Below are 23,297 nucleotides of genomic sequence, written 5' to 3' on the forward strand. Positions count from 1 at the left end.
CCTAAGGACAGTTGATCTTTTAAAAATGGGCAATAAAATGTATTGAGGTAGGTCCTTTTCATTGTTAACAAAATTGAAACCTCAAAACTGGCCTTTCTTTTAAAATGGGTTGGCACCCTGAAAGTGGACCAGAAGATCCAGGATAGAACTCATTATAGAAAATTCAACGTTGTCTCCAACCTTTAGTGAAACTCAGCATCGGCCTATAAAGTCTTAAAGAAGGGTTTTATGATTATTTCAAAGTGTCACTTGGTATATTAAAAGCATTTTTGTCTTCTGACATCATGAGAAGACTAGTTGACGCATCTGTCATTCTTCATTCTTGCCATATGATAAACATATCTTGTTTTTTAATCATGCATTTCCCTGATGACATCTTTTACTCCTAATCTTTACATTTCCTAATTGGTTATATGTTATAGTCTGCTTATGCACAACAAACACTTCTTCATTTTTTTTATGTGATACTCATTTTCATTTTTCAGAGGCTGATGTGTTCCATGCCTGACAGTTATAGAATAACTACTATACTTTTCTCCAAATGGAGACATACATTAAACATTGGACTAGATAGACCATTCTTGTCCACCCACTACATGATATTTGGAATGAATCTATAAGTAATTTTGGGGGAGAAATATTATTTTCTCTATTACATTTTCAAAAAGAAAACCGTATTTCTCTTTGATGCCCATGAAATTTTGTTCAGCAACAGTACTGGAAAACCCTGAAAATACCTCCAATAATAACACGAACTGGGGAGTCAGTCTGGTCAAAGAAATGTCCAGTTATGGTCAATAACGTGCCACCTTGAATGCTCCCTTTTGATGGTGAAATTTTAGTGACCTCTATGGATAAAAAAAAGTTAGTTGAATGGGGTTTAGACTAAGAATAACTTTCTTGCAATAAACCTAAGGATTCCTAAGAACCACTTTGCTCCCACAGGCTCTAAAAAGAGTCCCCCTTAGAATGTAAGATCTTGCTAAGTGTGGTTGCACAATGTGTAATCCCAGTTACCAAGGAGGCTGAGGCTGGTGGATCTCTTGAGCTCAGGAGTTCTTAATTGCAGTTAGCTAAGCCCATCAGGTGTTTAGCCATCTACATTAAGTCCAACATCGATATGGTGTTCTTACAGGAGTGTGGGGAGGTGGAAGGGGCAAGAAGGAGATAAGATTAGCTAAGGAAGGGCAAACCAGCCCAGGATGGAAATAAAGAAGGCCATAACTCTTGTAACAATCAGTAGAGAAATAAGACCCATGAGTGGGTCCCTCCACTACAAGCCTGGGCCAAAAAGAAAGGAGAAGAAGGAAGAGGAGCAGGAGGAGGAATAGGAAGGAGAAGAAGAATGCCTATCACATGGTAGGTATTTAATGCATATTTGCTGATTGATTGATAGAAGTTAAGCACGGAATTCTCTTTTTGTTCTTGCAGTTAGAGAATGAATTTGAGCTTTCTGATGTGTGTGGGAATAATTAAGCAACATAGAATACTGATATCTTTTTTCCACATGACCAACAACTTCCTGCAACCAGGTTTCACATTACTTCACACAATAAAGTTTTGGTTATTATTTTCTTCATAAATGCTGCTGAGTTTTATTTTCCCTGATCCTGTCACAATACTACCGTGTTTCCCCGATAATAAGACCTATCCCGAAAATAAGCCCTCCCATTACTGTGTAAGATTCCTCTAAAATAAGCCCTCTCCCGAAAATAAGCCCTATTGAGATTGCTACTGTAGTGAAGGTGATCCCCTGCGCTACACGCTACATTACGGTACCCTCTGTATGCCGTCTCCCCCCCCCCGGTGAAACGCACGCCGCGCTCCGAGCTGCATCCAATCAGAGCTGCAGCAGTGAGTGCATCATCCTGTTCTTCCCCAGTGATTTGCTTATTGAATAAAGGTACATTTTTTTGTTCACATTTACCTGTTTATTAAAATTGCTGTCAATGTTCATTAAAATAAGCCCTCCCCTGAAAATAAGCCCTCTGGTGTTTTTCTGTCCAAAAAAAATAATAAGACAGTGTCTTATTTTCGGGGAAACACGGTATGTGAATGTGTATGTTAACTTAGAAGGAAAAAGCCACATACCTGCATATGTCTGAAACATGGCAATTTTATTAAGAGAGGAGATAAAATATGCTGACAACTGTGGAAAGCTCCTGTAAAAGAAAGTACAAGTTCCTTTAAAAATTATTTTCATTTGGGGGAAATGTAGGCTTTTAATTGAATGGGGGAGAAATAATGATTTTGTTCATTTCTGGGCTAATTTCAATACTTGGGAAAAATACTAGGACAAATGATAACTTTTTTTTCAGCACCTGGAAAATCACAGGTTAGCTAGTAATCAGCATGATTTTCAAACAAACAGAATTTCCTTCTAGTGACGATATACCAGTCTTGCACAACCTGCAGCCCAAGGGCTATGGCACACCAAAGGATTTTGGTGGCTAGCTGGCGTGCCTTCTTATGGGTCTGTGGGCCACAGGTTGCACAGGCCTGAAGCAAATGACAGCAAGTTGGCTTTTGACTACTTTGACTTTTTCTCCTTCTTGAGTCTTTTTACCTGTTTCCTAAACTATTCCATTACATTTCTTTTCTCTTCAAGTCTCCCATACCTCCTCTCCCCTCTTCTTAGGACCTTGTCTCATATTTATTGAGAAAATTCAGGCCATTTGCCATTCATCTCTACATCTTAAAACTTGACATTATTCCCCCAGTCTAAAGATGAGGTGACTGTCTTCCTTGCCAAGGTTATCACCTTTATGTATACCCTTAATTTCATTCCCTCCCATCTTTTCCAGCAGATTTCCCTAACAATCATCCCTTTCTCAAATCTTCTCATTGTTGCAATATTCTTCAGTTGTGCCCGACATTTCATGAACCCATGTGGGATTTTCTTGGAAGATATTGGAGTGGTTTTGCCATTTCCTTCTCCAGTTCATTTTACAGATGAGGAAACTGAGGTCAACAGGGTTAAGTAACTTGCCCAGGGTCTCACAGCTAGCAAGTGTCTAAAGCCAGATTTCAACGCATGAAGATGAGTCTCCTTAACACTAGGCCAGTCCCAGTCTGAACATAATATACCAGGTGATATTTGACATGGGCAGGCTACTTGAAACTATCTCTTTACTAGAAGCTATTCCAATGCCATAGACAGAGTGTTAACCCTGGATTCAGGAAGACTCATCTTCCTGAGTTCAAATCCAACCTCAGACCCTTACTAGTTGTGTGATCCTGGGTAAGTCAGTTAGCTCTGTTGGTCTCAGTTTTCTCATCTGTAAAATAAGTTGGAGAGGGAAATGGCAAACCGCTCCTGTATCTTTGCCAAAATGACTTTTCATATACTTGTTATACCCTGTGGGCCTCCGGATCACCCTCTTTCCTTCTAAATTGGTTCAGTCTTTTTCTCTACCTCAGATCCTGCTCCGTTTGATACTTTGGTCTCTCAGTTCCTCAAACTCAACAATATTCATGACCTCTGTCTCTAGTCTATTTTAATCACACAAAGGCATGATCAAAACACTATAGACACAGTGGCACTCAGTGGCACTAGGTACTGAAATTCCTAGCTGTCATAGTAAATGAACATGGGAATTGTATCCCCCTATATGTTCATATGCTCTGAGATCACCAGCTCCATAATGTTTAGTGATTCTATGTCTGAAAAGCACATCAAGTTCAGCAAATAAAAATATTTCTAAAAGTCTATAATAATTTTGAATTCTCAAACTTCTTAGAATAGCATGCAACTGGAAACTAGTCTTAATTTAAAAAAATCAAAATGACTAAAACTAGTCACCTTGACATTATGTGATTGACAATTTAAGAGAATAGCTAACTATTTTCTGTAAAATTCCACAGCCCTAAAACACATTTAGAATTTCTGACCATTTAAAAATAGTTAAAACTAACATTGAGTGATAACTAGCTACGAGGATAGTACTTTGTTCCTAAAATTATCATGTGCATTGAACATAGTGTTGCCCAATAAAGGTAAGTATATAGAACCAGATTCAAAATTAAACTAAAAGAACCACAAAATGTTATATTATACCCAATATCTAAATGAACCAAATCTTTTTTTCTAGCAGTCTAGGCAATTTATAAGAGTAAATGCCATGCCCATGTTTTATATTGAATGGGGTCATTAAAGCCTCTAAAGTTTCTTTTGAGTGGTACATGTTCTTCATTTTTGTAAATCGTGATATAAATCATTCCTAGGTTTGCATTCCACACATAAATTCCATTATGAAAGCTGTATTATAATGAAATGACTCACCTCCCATAATCACTATCTAAGATGAAGCTGACATTGTGATGACCTGTCAATTAAAAATGGAATACTTAATCAAATTCTTCATCACTGTTTCATCTTTACTGATAGAAGAAAAATAACAATGTGCATTACCAAATTGATGAAAAGATAATAGGGAAGAGAAGTAAATCTGAAAACAAAACTGTTTCATGAAAGGATACGACAAATAAAGAAACATGTATGTAAATTAAAATTAAGTGAAGTAAAAAAAAATCAAAATGAGGAATAAAGAAAGAATTAAAACAAAAACCATTTTAAAAAAGGCTATCAGAAAGGCAGTCAAAATGATACATAATTCACAATGGAATAGAAAAAGAATGAAGAAAATATGGAAGCCTAATTATAACAATAAAAGATGTAGAAAAAAGATTATACGTAGATAGAATTAAAAGGATGCCAAAGAAAGGAAGAATGAATGTATATATATATATATAAATATATATATATATATATATATATAGTTAGTTAGTTAGAAGAAAATTGAAGAGACAGATTGAGCTGATGCAAATGCTTGGAGGCATTTAAGGAAAAGATGATGAAAAATAACTTAACACTTACCAATATAGGTTCCAGTCATTTTACAAATCATGGTGCCCATGTCACTATTTTCATGGTCTAGTTTTAGACCATACCTAATAAAATTCATATGTAAATAAATATTAACTCAAACAGCATCTCCTAAAATTAATCATTAATTTCAAATTATATAAAAATTTACAACAGGTCAAATCATATTTAAAAAGTTTATGTATAATCAACTATTCCCTATTCCCAGTTGAACATCTACATATTCAAGTGGTATTTAACATAATGAAATCATTAAAGCATAATGAATTAACATAAATGTCCTCAAAAGTAATTTTAAAGAAATTAATTTAAATATATAGCCCAATAAAGAATTGTTTTATTTTTAAAACCATTTTTCACATGTGTTGAATTTTTGAAAAAAATATTTTTCATATTGCTTGTGTGGAATATACTGATTCATTTTTGAAAAATATTTTCATATCCATATGAAAAATAATGTCTTATTTTTGAAAAATGAAATTTATATATGCAACATAAAAATGCTCTTTCCAAAAGTGAAACAATTCATTATATGGTTTTAAATGCAATAAGTTCCTGGGTAATACTTTATGTTTTACTGATACCAGATTTGACTACATGATTACATACATCTAGTTCCATTCAATTGACACTCTTCTATTTACAAATACCATATATAAAGTACTAAGAGAGTTGTGTAAAATGTTAAAAATTACTTTCTTAATTTTAAACATTTTCTATACTTATATTTCTAAACTTATTTAAGTAAAGCCATTTAATATTACTTACAAATTGTCTGATTGAGGTATGAGAAGCTCACAGGGCATTCCACCAACATAAACTCTAGACATTTTTTTAATTGAGAAAAAGGACAAGTTTAATCTGATAAATTGCACAAATTGACAGTTCTCCCTGTATTATCCAACCCCCTCTGTGTAAATCTTTCTTACTATCTTCTCTAATGCTATCACTCCGCTCTTACCTCACTTGGTGGAAGAAGTCATGCACCCATGGTGATTGAGTCCACTGCAAATTTGTTATATAATTCCTTTCAGGGCCACAATGATGCAAGGCAATTCTTTTGTTCACGTCCAATTAATTTCCTACTCTACTGTTTGCAGAGGTTGTTCAAAACATCTCTTTTCTCCTCAATTTTCTTATGCCATTTTTCTTCCCTTCCTTTCAGGAAAGGACCAAGCCCCTTACCCTACGAAGAAAATCAAGGACTTTTGCTACAAGCTCCCTCATCTTCTGCTTTTTAAACCTCACAAATGCAAAAGTAAATGAATGAATAAGTATCCCATTCTTTCCTCCTTTACTCCAGTCTCTGATGAAGAGATGACCTTTTTCACCAAATTCAATGTATCTACATGTACCTTAGATTTACATCTCTCTCAAGTCTTCTTGTAGAGTACTCCTACATTCATCCTTCCATCTATATCTACTGATTCTCTCCATTGTCTACAAAAGTACACAAGTCTCCTTCGCTCTTAAAAACAAAAAAAAACATATTTGACCCTACCATCCCTTCAAACTATCATCCTATATCTCTTCTCCCTTTCATAGTCAAAACTCCTAAATAAAAAGTCTGCTTACTTGCTCTAGCTGCTTCCACATTCTTTTTTCACTTCTCAAACCTTTGCCATAACCTCTGACTTTACTATTCAATGGAAACTACTCTCTCCAGAGTGACTAGCAATCTCTTGATGAGCAAATCTGGTTTTTTCTTTTCTTTTTTTTTTTTAAAGCAATCGGGGTTAAGTAACTTGCTCAAGGTTACATGGCCAGGTGTTTCTGGGTGGATGCTAAGTATCTGAGCCTGGGATTCGATCTCCAGGTCGTACTGGAGCCGGTGCTCTTACTCACTGTGCTACCTGGCCTCCCAGATCTGGCTTTTTCTTGATGCTCCTTCTTAAACTATCTACAGCATTTGACATTATTGATTATTCTTATTTGTTAGCTACTCTCCCTTCTTTTTTTATATTATTTTCTCTTGTTTTAGCACCCCCAATTCTCCTTTGCTAGATCACCATCCATAGTTTTTTCCCTAAATGTGAATGTACTGAAGGCTTTGTCCTGGGCTTTGTCTTCACAGAATCTGAAATTAGGACGGGACTTCAGAGGCAATCCATACCCAGAAGGAATCCATACTATAACTTACTTGATAAGTGGTCAATCAACCTTTACTTAAAGACTTCCAAGGAGGAGGTGCCCAGCACTTCTTGAGACAACCCATTCCACTTTTATACAGCACTAACTAGGGTTACCAAGTTTTTTTCCTAAATTCAAGTCTGAATTTGTTTCTTTGCAGCTTCCATCCATTGTTTCTGGTTCTGCCTTCTTTATCCAAACAAAACATATCTAATCCTCCACATGACAGCCTTTCAAATACTGGAAAAGAACTATCATGTTCCTCTGAGTATTTTCTTCTCTGGGATAAACATGCCCAAATTTTGCAACTTCTCATCATATGACATGAAATTAAGGCCCTTCATCATACTAGCTGCCCTCCTCTCAATACTTTCCATCTTATTAATATCCTTCTCAAAGCATGGTGCCCATGTCTGAACAAGGTGGTATTTGACAAGGACAGGCTACAGTAAAACTATTACTTCTCTTTACTGGAAGCCATCTCTATCCCAGTGCAGGTTTTTTGGCTGCTATATCATTTTGAATTGAACTTTCAGTCTACTGAAATCTCAAGATATTTTTCCAGAGCAACTTCCTGCTTTCTCCCTCTTATAAGTGTAAAGCAGTTTTTTTTAAAGTGCCCAAATACAAAACTTTACATTTATCCCTACTGAATTTCGTTTTGTTAGATTCATTCCAGTGTTCTAGCCTGTCAATATCCTTTTGGATCTTAACTTTTACAGCATTAGCTATTTCTCCCAGATTTTTGTCATTTGCAAATTTAATAAGCATTCCATCTCTGCATTTATCTAAGTATTTATTTAAAATGTTAAAAATCACAGGGCCAAGTGTATATCCCTAGGGTACTCCATTGAAGACCTACCATGCTCACATTGAACCATTAATGACCATTCTTTGAGTCTGATCATTCAACTAGTTTTGAATTTGAATCTGATTGTCACCATATGATCCATTTCTCTCCATATTGTCCACAAGAATAGTATGAGAACTTTATTAGGAGATATGCCAAAAATCTAGACAAATTATATTCACAGCATTTCCCTCATCAGAGTTTAGTAGTTCTGTTATTGTTGTTGTTTTTAAAGGAAATTATGTCAGTGACTCAGCAATCATTCTTGCTAATTCTTTCAAAACTCAAAGATATAGTTCATCTAGACCAGATGACTTGATTTCACCATGTACAATTAAGTGCCCTCTAACTATCTCTTATTTTATGTGGGGCATCAACTGTCTGATAGTCATTTTCTCCCTATCATTTCCAGTATAAAGATCATTCTCTTTGGCAGAGAAATAAGCAAAAACTAAGCAACTCTGTTCTCTTTTTTGTCAGTTACTTGCATTCCAGCTGCCCGGTACAAAGCTCCTGTTCTGTCTTTTGATCTTTCTTTTTCTCCGACTAAAAAAATGTATTTTAAAAAATCTCCCCAAAAGCCTGAGTTTTCACAAATTCTTGTGAGATTTTTCTTAAAAATTCACAAATTTCCTCCTTCGTTCTCTACTCATCTCCATTATTTGTCTCACCATAAATTTCTCCTTTACTACCACACCTGTTATCTTTAAATGAATCTAGTTCTAGACCCCTTACCTAAAAATCAATATTTCAATGTCTTGCTCTTAACAACTTAGAAATAAATTTGAAATAAACAAGTTTAAAGATAACTTCCTTGCTATCTGTGATATGATTTTTCTTCTTATCTCTCCAATTTTAAAAGTTAATGAAATTCCTCATCCTCTCTACAATTTCCCACCTCCTTTTCCTAATTAAAAAAAAATACTATCAAACACCCTTCTGGTTTCTGTTCCTCATGCTCCTATTCAGAAAATTACAACTAACCAACCAAACAAATCTTTTGACTACTTCCTTCACTTCCATATTCAGGTGCAAGACATATAGCTTAAGTTATTATCAGCTATCATTACAGTCACTTGGAATCATGCTAATTTCATAACAATAATCTGAGTTAATATAACTATATTTAAGATCTAGAAGAGACGTTAGACATTATTTAAAACATAGATTGTGCAGTTTCACATCATCATTACCTCATTTTTCTCATCTTTTTGGTTGAGATTCAGATAGAAACAGTCCTGGAACAAGTCACTATCCTGCTATGTTATCCCTTTGCATTCAAAGTTTTCTTCTGTTTATGGTTTTTTAAGTGATATTAATAGTGAATGATCTGTATAAAGCACATACACATGAATTTGGACTACATTTGGATGAATTGCTGAAGTTCTGATGTTTTGGTAGTAGATATGTGATACTTTCTGTTAAGAAAGATGGGGTCAGATGTGTCTGACACCAACACTAATTAGTCATGTGACCCTGCAATAGTAAGTCAGCTTCTCTGGGTATAGTTTTCACATCTGTAAAATGTGTGGGCTAAATAATTTCAAAGTTCTCTTCCAGCTCTCAAATATAATTATACTAATTCCCGTGATTGCTATGATACTGACTTGGCCTCAAGTGACTTTGATTAATATCACTTTTATTTTCTCCAGTAGAGGCAGAAGGAGCTAACTCAGATGGAACATAAGGACAACTGGTCAGAGGCCCCAAGTCAATTGCATTCATCTCACAATCTCTCTATTTGCATTTCTGTAACATTACTGGTGTTCACGGTCATGTTACACTACATGGAAGCATTTTGATACCAGAACAAGTTAGCACCACAAGGCACCTTAGCAATCATTTCATTCAATCTCTTCATTTTGCAGACATATTTTATAGTATCATACACATTATTAATAGAATGTTACATCTTGCCTATTAAATGAATGTTGCTAGATAAAACAAGTACCTCAAAATCCTAACATTTTTTCCATTAGAACTCAAAGCAGTGTTACTTCCATAGACATCGGTAAAGATTCTGCCTTGGATTGTTATTATTGAGCCTAGAAAAGGAGGGATAAGGTGGTATTGGTTAAGTAAAACTAAGTATTTTAAATGTATGTTAGACTATAACACAAAATAGAATACCACAAAATTGTAGATGAAGTGAATGCACTTTAGCTGTTTTATAACTGACCTGGTAATCCAGTCAAAGGTGTGATGTTCCTTATTGTTGGAGTTCTGAAATTTTTGGTCTGTAAAGCAGCAAGAATACATATGAAGTACTATATCTTCAGCACTCCCTAAACATCATACATTACAATTTGTATATACAACTAATCTCCACTATATAAATTGTCCAGATATTTTTATTTTAATTGACTATGCATATAAATTGAAATGTTGAGTTGAAGTAATTAACTGATAATTCTAACCCTTTGAAAGTATTTTTCAATTCAATTATTATTTAAGACTACATGTGACTTGAATTTTAAAACTGAGTTATCTACTTTGTGTTTCTGTGCAGAGACAGCTAAGGCCTGAGAATATCCACAGCCTTTCTCTGTCACTCATATTCAACAGCCTCATCTCCATTTGTGTTTATTTCATCCTATCTGGCATGATAAAAAAGCACTGGCTATGGAGGGAGATCACCTCAGTTCAAATCCCATTTCTGATGTTTACTACCTGTGTAGTCTTGGACAAGTCACCTAACCTTCCTAGTCCTCAGTTACCTTAGCTGTAAAATGGTCTCATACACTAGATTACTTTGTTTATCACTATACATCTAAATGTGAATGTGACCCTCTCCTAATTCTTCTGGTTGTCATTTATTTGTCTGTAAGATATTCCCCCAGTTATGTTAATGCTTCAGTACCTGCCTTATTCCACATAATAATGCTAAACCAACCTCCATTGGCTATTCTATACTATCTGACATTGGTGACTATTTCCCACTTTTTGATACTTTCTCCTCCCTTTTATTCTATGATACTTCCCTATCCCAGTTTTATTCCAATCTCTTTGACAGCTCCACTATGGTCTCCTTCCCTGATGCCTGATTCCTCTTGTTCTGTTACCTTTTAAGGGTGGTAACCCCCTAAGACTCTCCTTGGCTCTCCTTCCTTCTTTTTCTTCACTCTCTCAATGATCTTATCAATTTAAATGGCTTAAATTTTCACTTTCATGCATGTGACTATCAGAACTACAATCCAGTCCCAATTTCTCCTCAGAGCCCCCATCCCAAATTTCCATATCTGTTGAGCAGCTCCTCCTTGATGCTCTAGCTTCAAAAGAAACTCAACATATTCCAAATTTATAGTATTTTCTCCCTCAAAGTCTGACTCTCCTAAATTTACTACTTCTGTTGATGATACAACTATCCTTCCAGACACCCACACTCCAAAATTTGGAGTCATCTCTGACTCATCTATAACCTTCATTTTTTACATTCAATCAATATCCATGTCCTCATTTTTATCTACTACTCCTACTGCATCTGTTCAGGTTATTTTTACCTCTTACTTAGCTTCCTAATTAATCTTCCTACTTCCAAATTCTCTGCTCTCCAATCCATCCTTCATGCTGTTTCTAAAGTAATCTTTCTAATATATACATCTGATCATACCCTTCCACCATGCAAAAACTTTCAGTACATCCTTACTGCCAAAAGGGCACAATAAAAACAAACAAGCAAACAAAATTCCTCCTTATTCTTGCATTCAAAGCCAGCCATGATTTGACTTCAACTAATCTTCCTTACCCTTTTGCCTTACTACTTCTCTCCATACCTTGAAATTTCAAATTGGACAAGTAATCATTCTCTGATCTCATGCTGCCCTCTATTGGTTTCATGTTTTTCCACAGGTCACCCCCCCTATGACAGAACAGATTCTCTATTGAAATTATTTTCTCCCTTCAAGAACCAGCTCAGATGTCATTATGATCCTTCCCTAGTTCCCCAGATAGAGATGACTCCTTTTCTGCTACATATAACATACATCCCTGTATAAACGCTTTTATGTACTATTCCCTTTTTAACTTGTGTTATTTCATCTTCACGTATACTTGCTGCCTATGAACATGGACAACATCTCCTGAATTACCTGGAGATAAGATTACTAAATTGTTGTCAATAAACTTTGAGAAACTGCACCATATAAGAAGATTAGATATGGGTAAATGTCTCAATTTTTTTAAAGGGAGAAAAGATGGAACCACAATGTAGGCTAGTGAGTTGATGTCAATTTCCCACCAAATCTGAGGCAAATTGTTTTTGAGCATTTAGGAATAGAGTGATCATTAAACTAGGAGACTGCATGAATTAGCTAAGAACAGAAAGAAGCTTTAGACAACCAGTCAATTAATCAATGGCATTTATTAACAGTTAATAGACTAATATTGACCAATATTGCCACTCTGTGCCAATCACTGTGCTGGGGACTGGGGAATAAAAGGGCAAAATTAAGTTGTACCTGCCCTCAAAGAGGGAAACAACATATACCTAAGTAAACAAATTCAATGGGGGGAATAGCAGTTGGAAGAGGGCACGAGCAGAGTGTAACGAATTTGTTAAACCTTTCTAAAGAACAATCTTAAAATATAACAAAAGGTATGAAATTTTTTACATCTATTGATGCAAAAAATAGTAATTTATACAAGATGTCTGAAATAGAACTATTTATAAGAGTAAAACATCGTATACAACCAAAATACCTGACAACTTGGCAATATCTGATCAAATTGTGATAAATTAAATTGGGATAGAAAGCTATTTTTTAAAACCAACCTATGATTTCAATGAAAAAGGAAATAGATAAGGAAATTCTCTCTACCTATGGGTACCTGCCATGTATGCAACTTAAAGTGTTAGAGAGTTGCCTCAGTTGTAATGTTTTATCATTGTGAAAAAAGACACTGATGTAAATCATCAATGTCTTTTTGTTTGTTTTTGAACAAACGGATTTTTTTTCTTTTTGAGGCAGTAGTTGTAAAGTAGATAGAGTACTGGTTCTGGAGCCAGAGGACCTGGGTTCACTAGCTGTATGAATTAAACAAATCACTTGACCTCATTGGGCCTCAGTTTCCTCATTAGTAAATGAAGGGGTTACATTAGATGGTCTCAGAGATACTTTTCAAGTCTACCACTGTAATATAGCAAAGGAATTACCCATGAGAAAACTATCAAATTCAGATCCTCAAATACTTTGCCAGTTAAGAGTCTTAGAGATATGCCCAAGGCACTAAGAGCTAAGGGGACTGACCAAGGTCACAGAGACAGGAAGCATAAGAGGTAGGATTTGAACCCAGTTCTTACTGATTCTGAAGCTGGGTATTATGAATCCTAGGAAATAATTATACAAATATAAATTTTAAAAGGAAATATATGATACTACATTAATTGCAACTATGGAAAAATTATCCTATAAACAAAGGCTGGAAAAGAATTGGTAGTAGGGAGAAAACACTTATGTTTAACATTCATTTCATTTGAATTTCCTAGACAGACCAATAATGGACAAAAAGGGCAGATCCTTAATATGTTCAATTAATCACAAAATTATACCTTGAATTTGAGGATGTGGTAGGATCAATACTTATTAGGGTCTTGCCACACGGGCAAAGTTAATATTCCCTAATGGGACTGAAAGCTGTCCAGGAGACTTGATTGGCCCAAGAGATCAGATATCCAGTCATTGCCACAGCTTTTCAGGCATTTAGGGGATAAAACGCTTACCCTGTGAGGAATCAGAGACCTTCAGCCTTGAGAAAAATTTCACTGCTATATGAGTTCACACACTTTTTTCCATTTGGACATGAAGGGGATTATGGATACCTGAACCATTGCTATTCATTTTTTGAATAGCCATTTGTGCTCCTGTTAAGTCAATTTCCTTTTTGTTAAACTTAAAAAAATATATAGCTTTATTTCTACATATTCATAAAACCAACAATTAAGAGTGGGTAACCCAATAAGCACCTCTAATCTTTGTGTAAAATGTTATCAAGAAATGATGATGGTTCATATAGTCTTTACATTTTGCAAAGCACTTTTCTAACAACAACACTATGTGAGGTAAAGAATAAAAGCACTATTATCCCCATTTTTCAGGTAAGTAAATTAAGGCTAAGAGAAGTCAAGTACCTCAACCAATGTCACACAAAACATAGCATATAAAGGATCCAGGATTAGAGACCAGGTTTTCTGATTCATTTTTGGTTCAACTAACAGTGTAGAAAATAACAGTAGGAAACAAAGGATAAGGGAAAGGAATAAGCATTTAAATAGCACCTACTATGTACCATTGTGCTTCATAAATATTATCTTAATTGGTCCTCCTCACAACAACCTGTAAGATAGGTACTGTAATTATCCTCATTTTACAGTTGAGGAAACTGAGGCAAATTGAAGTTGGGTGGCTTGCCCAGGGTCACATAGCTAGTAAGTATCTGAGGCCAGATCTGAACTTACGTCTTCCTGATTGCAGGGTCAGCACTCTATCTACTGGGCCATATAGTTGCCCAATAAGTCCTCTACAAGAAGAAGTCCTCTATAATACCACTTTCTCTGAAAATGAGATCTTCATTTGTTAGCATTTTAAACCTGATTTACTCACTGTGTTTCCTACCAAGTTTAAACAAAAGAGATGGGATATCTACACACCTGGAAGCTACATGCCCAACTGTTGACATGGCCTCTGCAGATATTATCATTTGTGATAGGAACTCCATCCACGCTGACTTTAACTGTGTAAGTATCTTCAGGCATTGCTCTAGAAAAATGAATTGAAATCACACATGGGATTTTAAATTTAAAAATAATATTAATAAAATAATCCTACCTGACCCTAAATATTTCCTAAAAATATCAATAAATTCCAAATCCTTTCAAGTTCAGTAACATTTTAATGACAGATACAGCCCTCCAATCTTTTCTTAGTGCTGCAAATTCAAATAGAGACCAATCTCATACTATTATCTCTTTTATCTGTTATACAGTTGTATTAAATGATTCTTAAAAAGTCAAAATGATCATTGGTCACTTATTTCATGTTGGAGTTAATATGCACAAAAGGCTATATTAATTATGTTTCTATATCATTTAAAGGTTTACAAATTACTTTATGCAATGGAGTAAACATGATTCCCCTTCTTCTGTAGGATGCTGGTCCCCTTCTGGATGAATCACATGGGCTCTGACCCAGAGCTGAAAGATTTGGCACCTTGGTATGACACAGCAATTCCCTGATCACTGTGATGGCAGTGGGAATAGGGGAATATGTTTTTTAAAAATGGTCACTCAACCAGGGAGAGCCACCAATTTAGTAGACTTTAAAGGGAAGCGCAATCTCTGGTCTCACTTCTTATACTCTGGAGTGTGTCAAATGGAACCTTCTCTTTGAGACTTTGTGTGTGTGTGTGTGTGTGTGTGTGTGTGTGTGTGTGCGTGTGCGTGTGTGTGTGCGTGTGCGTGTGTGTGTGCGTGTGCGTGTGTGTGTATGTGTGCACGTGCATATGCGTGTTAGGGAAGAGCAAGGAGCAGGGAACATCTTTCCTAAACTCCTAAAGCTCATGCAAGGTGTCTGGGTAAGTCTGAGCCTGGGTCTTGGACTCTTGGTTGTCTCTTCCCGATCTCTGTGAGCCATAAACATATAAGGGCATTCTTCAGGCTATCACAGGTAAATTTTCATTTCCTGCTCTCTTAATCCCCATGATCTAGAGTCATTGTCTGCCCAAAAAAGGTAAGTAACCTTCCCAAGGAGATACACATAATTAGCACAGACAGGATTCAGACTCAGGTCTCTTTCCACTAACTCATGTTGCTATGTTTGGCACTCATCTCCTTCCCCTACTGTCACCTTTCCCAAATCATTCAGAATGTAATTAATAACAATAATTTATTACCCTGAGATCTAATAATATTCTTCATTAGGGGTTCTTGACCCTTTTCGTGTCATGGACCCCCTCCTTTGACAGTCTGGTGAAGCCTATGGAACCTTGCTCAGAATAGTGTTTTGTTTTTAATGTATAAAATAAAATACATAGGATAACAAAAGAAAACATTTAAAATGCTTTATCAAAAATATTTTTGAAAATAAGGTCATAGGAGGCAGGCTGGGAAGGCGCGGAGATGGTGGCATGGCGGGCGCAGGCCGGGAAGGCACAGCGGCCTGTGCGGGAAGGAGTGCGTGGCGCGGCTGGCGGATGCAGGCCTGGAAGGGGCCTGATCAACTTGGAGGGCAAGTCTTCCCACCAACCACAAGGTCCACTACCAGGCCTATCACCAAAGGTCTGGGACTGGAAAGAGCAAGGTAAGAAGCAAATACAGGGGCCCCTATACTGGACAGCAAACACTCCTGGGGCTACCACTTCATAGCCCAGAAATCTTTAAAAATAAAAAAAAGCCCCTTTCAGGACCTCCAAAGACAAGGATGACAGAGTGAACCCCACTTGCTCCAAACCCCCCCTCTGACCCTGAAAATATAGTAACTCTTGCCCCAGAGCAAAACCCTCTACAGTAAAGGCTTGGGATCCTAGAGGAAGGACATGGCTAGGACACTGCCTCAAAATGGGTAGAAAGAAGACTACAAAGACAAAGACTCTGGAGTCCTACTATCCTCAGAGGGAGGAACCAACCTCAGAGGGAGACAATGTGGACTCCACACCCACAGCTGAGACTTTAACAGGGAATGGATCCCAAGCACAGAAGGCTCTCCTAGATGAGATCAAAAGGAACTTTGAAAACAAAATGAGAGAGATAGAAGACAAAATAATTCTCTCAAAAAGAAAATAGCAGAATTCGAAAAACATTATAATGAGGAAAACATCTCTCTAAAAAGAAAAGTGTATGATATGGAAAAGGAGCTTCAAAAATTAACCAAGGAAAATGATTTGCTAAAAACCAGAATTAAACAAATGGAAACAAATAACTCTATGAGGAACCAAGAATTAGCCAAGCAAAACAACAAAAATGAAAAATTAGAAAAAGAGGTAAAATACCTCAAAGAAAAAATAACTGACCTGGAAAACAGATCCAGGAGAGATAATCTGAGAATCATAGGCCTACCAGAAAATTATGATGAAAAAATGAGCCTGGACAACATTCTCCAAGAGCTCGTTAAGGAAAACTGCCCTGAGATACTAGAACCTGAGGGGAAAATAGAAATCGACAGAATCCACCGGACACCTGCTGTAAGAGATCTCAAACTGAAAAATCCTCGAAATGTTGTGGCCAAACTCCAGAACTACCAGATAAAAGAGAAAATACTTCAAGCGGCGAGAAAGAAACAATTCAAATATCGAGGGTCCACAGTGAGGAATGCACAGGATTTGTCAGCCTCCACACTGAAAGATTGGAGGCAGTGGAATACAATTTTCAGGAAGGCAAAACAGCTCGGATTACAACCAAGGATCACATACCCAGCGAGACTGAGCATATTCTTCCAGGCAAAGAGATGGTCATTCAATGATATAACAGAGTTCCAGACCTTCTTAATAAAAAAGACAGAACTCAATGGAAAATTCAACCTCCAATTACGAGAAGCAACAGTGACTTAGAAAGGTAAACAAGGAGAACACACATCATTTTAGAAGGAAAGAGGGGAGGGAGAGGAGCTTTGCATGAGATCTGTTCCTGTCATTCTTGATGCGAAGAAAAAATAGCATACCTCATTAAGTATAACAATATCCTACAGGTAGTAGGAGGGAGAAAGGGTTACAAAAGGGGGGTGGGAGTGGTTTGTAGGGAGGGAAGTAGTAAGGGGAAAAGGGGAAGAAAAGGGAGGGGGGCTGAAAAAGGAACACTGAGGGAGGCGGTGGTCAAAAGGAAAACTATAAAGGGGGGGAAGGGAGAAGGGAGGGAAAATACGAACATTAACATAAGGCAGGAATAGGATGACGGGAAAGAAACAGATAACAATCATAACTGTAAATGTGAATGGAATGAACTCTCCTATAAAACGGAGATGGATAGCAGAATGGATTAGAAATCATAATCCTACAATATGCTGTTTACAAGAAACACATTTGAAACAGAGGGATACACACAAGGTAAAGGTAAAAGGTTGGAGTAAAATATATCATGCCTCAGCTAAAGTAAAAAAAGCAGGGGTAGCAATCCTTATCTCAGATAAAGCAAATGCAAAAATTGACCTAATTAAAAGAGATAAGGAAGGAAACTATATCCTGTTAAAAGGCACCATTGAGAATGAAGCAATATCACCACTTAACATATATGCACCAAGTGGTGAAGCATCCAAATTCCTAGAGGTGAAGGTAAAGGAATTAGAGGAAGAAATAGATAGCAAAACTATACTAGTGGGAGACCTTAATCTCCCCCTATCTGAACTTGATAAATCAAACCTCAAAATAAACAAGAAAGAAGTTAAGGAGGTGAACAGGATTTTAGAGAGGATAGGTATGATAGATCTCTGGAGAAAACTGAATGGGGATAAAAAGGAATATACTTTATTCTCAGCGGTTCATGGCACATATTCAAAAATTGACCATGTTCTAGGGCATAAAAACCTCACAATTCTATGCAGTAAGGCAGAAATATTAAAAGCATCGTTCTCAGATCATGATGCAATAAAAATTATATGCAATAATGGGCCAGGGAAATACAGACTAAAAACTAACTGGAAATTAAACAATTTGATCCTAAAGAATGATTGGGTCAAACAAGAAATTATAGAAACAATCAGTAATTTCATTCAAGAGAATGATAATAATGAGACAACATACCAAAATCTGTGGGATGCATTAAAGGCAGGGGAAGTTTTATATCCCTGAGTGCATACGTGATTAAATTAGAGAAAAGGGAGCTCAACGAATTGGGCATGTAATTAAAAAACCTAGAAAAAAAACAAATTCAAAATCCCCTATTAAATACTAAACTAGAAATATTGAAGACTAAAGGAGAGATTAATAAAATCAAAATTAAGAAAACTATTGAACTAATAAATAAAACCAAGAGCTGGTTTTATGAAAAAACCAACAAAATTGATAGACACTTAGTCAATATGATAAAAAAAAAAAGAAAGAAGAAAACCAAATTATGAGTATCAAAAATGAAAAGGGTGAATCTACCTCCAATGAAGAGGAAATCAAAACAATAATTAGGAATTATTTTTCCCAATTGTATGCACATAAATTTGACAATCTTAGGGAAATGGATGAATATTTAGAAACATACAAGTTGCCCAGATTAACTGAAGAGGAAGTAAATTACTTAAATAATCCCATCTCAGAAAAAGAAATTGAATAAGCCATCAGTCAGCTCCCTAGGAAAAAATCTCCAGGGCCAGATGGATTCACTAGTGAATTCTATCAAACATTTAAAGAGCAATTGATTCCAATACTCTACAAACTATTTGGGAAAATTAGTGAAGAAGGAGTCCTACCAAATTCTTTTTATGACACAAATATGGTACTGATCCCTAAATCAGGAAGAGATAAAACAGAGAAAGAAAATTATAGACCAATCTCCCTCATGAATATAGATGCAAAAATTCTAAATAAAATACTAGCCAAAAGACTACAGCAACTTATCTCAAGAATAATACACTTTGATCAGGTAGGATTTATTCCAGGAATGCAAGGATGGTTTAATATTAGGAAAACCGTCAGTATAATTGACCATATCAACAATAAAACTAGCAGAAACCACATGATCATCTCAATAGATGCAGAAAAGGCTTTTGACAAAATACAACATCCATTCCTATTAAAAACATTAGAAAGTATAGGAATAAATGGAGCCTTCCTTAAAATAATAGGTAGCATCTATTTAAAGCCATCAGCAAGTATTATATGTAATGGGGAGAAGCTGGAAGCATTTCCCATAAGATCAGGGGTGAAACAAGGGTGTCCACTATCACCCCTCTTATTCAATCTGGTACTAGAAATGTTAGCAGTAGCAATTAGAGAAGAAAAAGAAATCGAAGGAATCAAGTTAGGCAAAGAAGAGACCAAGCTATCACTCTTCTCAGATGATATGATGATATACTTAGAGAATCCTAGAGAATCAAGTAAAAAACTGCTTGAGACAATAAATAAATTTGGCAAAGTTGCAGGATATAAAATAAACCCACATAAATCCTCAGCATTCCTATATATTTCCAATGAAACTCAACAGCAAGAAGTAGAAAAAGAAATCCCATTTAAAGTTACTGTAGACATTATAAAATATTTGGGAATCTACCTGCCAAAACAAACCCAGGACCTGTATGATCATAACTACAAAACACTTTTCACACAAATAAAGTCAGATCTAACTAATTGGAAAAATATCAATTGCTCATGGCTGGGTCGAGCTAATATAATAAAAACGACAATTTTACCTAAATTAAATTATATATTTAGTGCCATACCAATTAATTTACCAAAAAACTACTTTATAGAGTTAGAAAAAATAGTAACAAAATTCATCTGGAAGAATAAACGGTCCAGAATATCAAGGGAATTAATGAAAAAAAAATGCTAGGGAAGGTGGACTAGCTTTACCAGATTTCAATCTGTACTATAAAGCAGCAGTCATCAAAACTACTTGGTACTGGCTTAGGAATAGAGGAGTGGATCAATGGAATAGATTAGGCCCACGAGATTCAGAAGTCAACGACTACAGTAATGTATTGTTTGATAAACCCCCAGACCCTGGTTTTTGGGATAAGAACTCACTATTTGACAAAAACTGCTGGGAAAACTGGAATATAGTATGGCAGAAACTGGACATAGACCATTATCTAACACCATATACCAAAATCAAGTCTAAATGGGTTCATGATCTAGGTATAAAGGTTGATACTGTAAGCAGTCTGCTAAAACAAGGAATAGTTTACCTATCAGACTTGTGGAGAGGGAATGACTTTATGATGAAACAGGAATTAGAGAACATTATAAAATGTAAAATGGATAATTTTGACTACATGAAATTGAAAAGTTTCTGTACAAATAAAGCCAATGTAACCAAGATTAAGAGGGAGGTGGGAAATTGGGAAAGAATCTTTACAACCTATATCTCTGACAAAGGACTCATCTCTAAAATATACAGAGAACTGAGTCAAATTTATAAGAATACAAGTCATTCCCCAATTGATAAATGGTCAAAGGATATGAACAGGCAGTTTTCAGAGAAAGAAATTAAAGCTATCTATAAGCACATGAAGAAATGCTCTAATTCACTATTGATTAGAGAAATGCAAATCAAAACAACTCTGAGGTACCACATCTCACCAGTCAGATTGGCTAAGATGACAAAACAGGAAAATGACAAATGCTGGAGAGGATGTGGCCAAACTGGAATACTAATGCATTGTTGGTGGAGTTGTGAACTGATCCAGCCTTTCTGGAGAGCAATCTGGAACTATGCCCAAAGGGCTATAAATACTTTCATAGCCTTTGATCCAGCAATACCACTCCTAGGGTTATATCCCAAAGAGATCATAGAAATGGGAGAAAGACCCATATGTACAAAAATATTTATAGCAGCTCTTTTTGTTGTGGCAAAGAATTGGAAATTAAGGGGGTGTCCATCAATTGGGGAATGGCTGAACAAGTTGTGGTATATGCATGTTATGGAATATTATTGCGCTATAAGAAACGGGGAGCAGGCGGTCTTCATATTTACCTGGAGAGGCTTAAAAGAACTGATGCTGAGTGAGAAGAGTAGAACCAGGAGGAATTTGTACACAATTACAGACACAACATATGTGTGATGACCAACTTTGATAGACTGGACTCTTCTCAACAATGCAGGGATATAAGTCAATCCCAAAAGATGCATGATGGAGAGAAAAACGTGCATCCAGAGAAAGAACTAGAAAGAACTAAATTTATATCCAGGTGGAAGCAAAATACCTGATCTTTTTCGTTCTCTTATTTGATTTTATGTCCTCTTTACCATTTTTCATTCCAGTTGGTACAATCCATCCTTATAACCTGACCATTGTATAATATGAAACTAATTACAGATCCTATACTTGATTATAAAACTCCATGGGGGGGGAGGGGAAGGAGTGGGACAAAATGTGAAATTCAAGGAATTGTGGAATTGAATCCTGTAAATTAAAAGGAAACAAACAAATTAATAAATTAAAGAATTAAAAAAAATCACAACCAAAAAAAAAAAAAGTAAATAAGGTCATAGACCCCAAGTTAAGAATCCCTGTTCTGCATGTTTACAATATTTAAAAATAATCACAATAATGTTATAACAATGATAATGCTAATTATTACTTAGATGTTTAGACTGACACAAATGATAATATATGTGAATTTTGCATTGAAGTAGGAATCTACTTCAAAAGGCTTTTTAAAAAGATCTTTTTTTGGTAAAGATACCTAGTATAGCAGGTTATATGAGTTGAATGACTTGCATCCTTTTCAACATCACAAGGTATTGACTGGGTAGCAGAAACAAAATGAACACTATTCCCCAGCAGCTCATTATCAACTCCATAATTAAACTGGTTTGCTTGAGCAAAGCCTGAAAGAGAAAGGAAACAATAATTAATATTAAGGACAAAATGCCATAAACCTAACAGTTTTTATTCAGTACCAAACTATTTAATGATCATTTATATTCTATTTCATTCAATTCAACAAATATTTATTAAGCACCTACAATGTACAAAGATCTGTATTAGCTACTAGGGATACAAAGATGTAAATGAACACCATTGTCAGTTGGCTTTAAATTGCTTGCAATCCAATGGGGAGGGTGGGAATAAACATGTACACAAATTAATACCAGGTAGAATGTGATAGAGGAAAGAGAGAAATCCAGATAAAATATTCCTGGAAAATTAGAAGAAGTGGGGAGGAATTTCTTTTGGGGATAAGAAAGTCTTACTGGAGGAGGTGATTCCAGAGCTAAGTCTTCAAGGGAGAGAAGAATGTCAATAGGTAGATGGGAGTGCATTTCAAAAATGGAGGACAGCCTACACCAATGAATGGAAACAGAAGACAACAAGACAAGATTTATAAATTAGCGAGCATCCAGAGGAGGGCAACCGATATGGTGACAGTCTGTGTCACATGATCAGTAGTTTAAAGTACTGGGAATGCTTAACCTGGTGTAGTGGCAAGCACCCCAGCATCCCCAGGGAGGCTGCCAACACAGGTTCCTAGATCTGCTTTTCTAAAGGAAAGCAACTCAAAATGGGTTAACAATCTTGCTTTAATCAATCAAACATATCATTTACCTAGTTCAGGGGAAAAAGTTAGTACCCTGAACTTCAGAGTATACAGAGGTTACAAGCAAACAGAAACATTTCAAGCAGACAGGCCTCTAACTGTCCAACCATTTTATCCATACCTAGTCAGTCACCAGAGAGGAAAGCATCAACATCTGGGTTTTTCAAAGCCGGGGGGCTCTCAACGGCTGCCCAGAGTCTCATCTGGTTAAATCACACAACACTTCTCAAAGTGAGCCCCAAAACAACACCTCAC

At 36.0% G+C, this 23,297-nt stretch overlaps 1 protein-coding gene across 1 annotated transcript in view; it reads right to left on the reverse strand.

The window, feature by feature from the left end:
* PKHD1L1 (PKHD1 like 1) overlaps window positions 1-23,297 on the reverse strand; it is a 222,093-nt gene that overhangs the window by 181,634 nt on the left and 17,162 nt on the right. The window contains exons 3-11 of the mRNA XM_069081363.1: window positions 22,188-22,332; window positions 14,512-14,620; window positions 10,045-10,102; window positions 9,817-9,910; window positions 5,654-5,707; window positions 4,877-4,950; window positions 4,283-4,325; window positions 2,092-2,162; window positions 738-848 (exon numbers count right to left, since the gene is read on the reverse strand). Of these exons, the coding sequence (XP_068937464.1) occupies window positions 738-848; window positions 2,092-2,162; window positions 4,283-4,325; window positions 4,877-4,950; window positions 5,654-5,707; window positions 9,817-9,910; window positions 10,045-10,102; window positions 14,512-14,620; window positions 22,188-22,332 (759 nt within the window). The remainder of the gene's footprint in view (window positions 1-737; window positions 849-2,091; window positions 2,163-4,282; window positions 4,326-4,876; window positions 4,951-5,653; window positions 5,708-9,816; window positions 9,911-10,044; window positions 10,103-14,511; window positions 14,621-22,187; window positions 22,333-23,297) is intronic.

Source organism: Petaurus breviceps, unplaced genomic scaffold, assembly GCF_028583685.1.
Source record: "Petaurus breviceps papuanus isolate PSGF00001 unplaced genomic scaffold, PetGlider_PUasm1.0 98, whole genome shotgun sequence".
Lineage (NCBI taxonomy): Eukaryota > Metazoa > Chordata > Mammalia > Diprotodontia > Petauridae > Petaurus > Petaurus breviceps.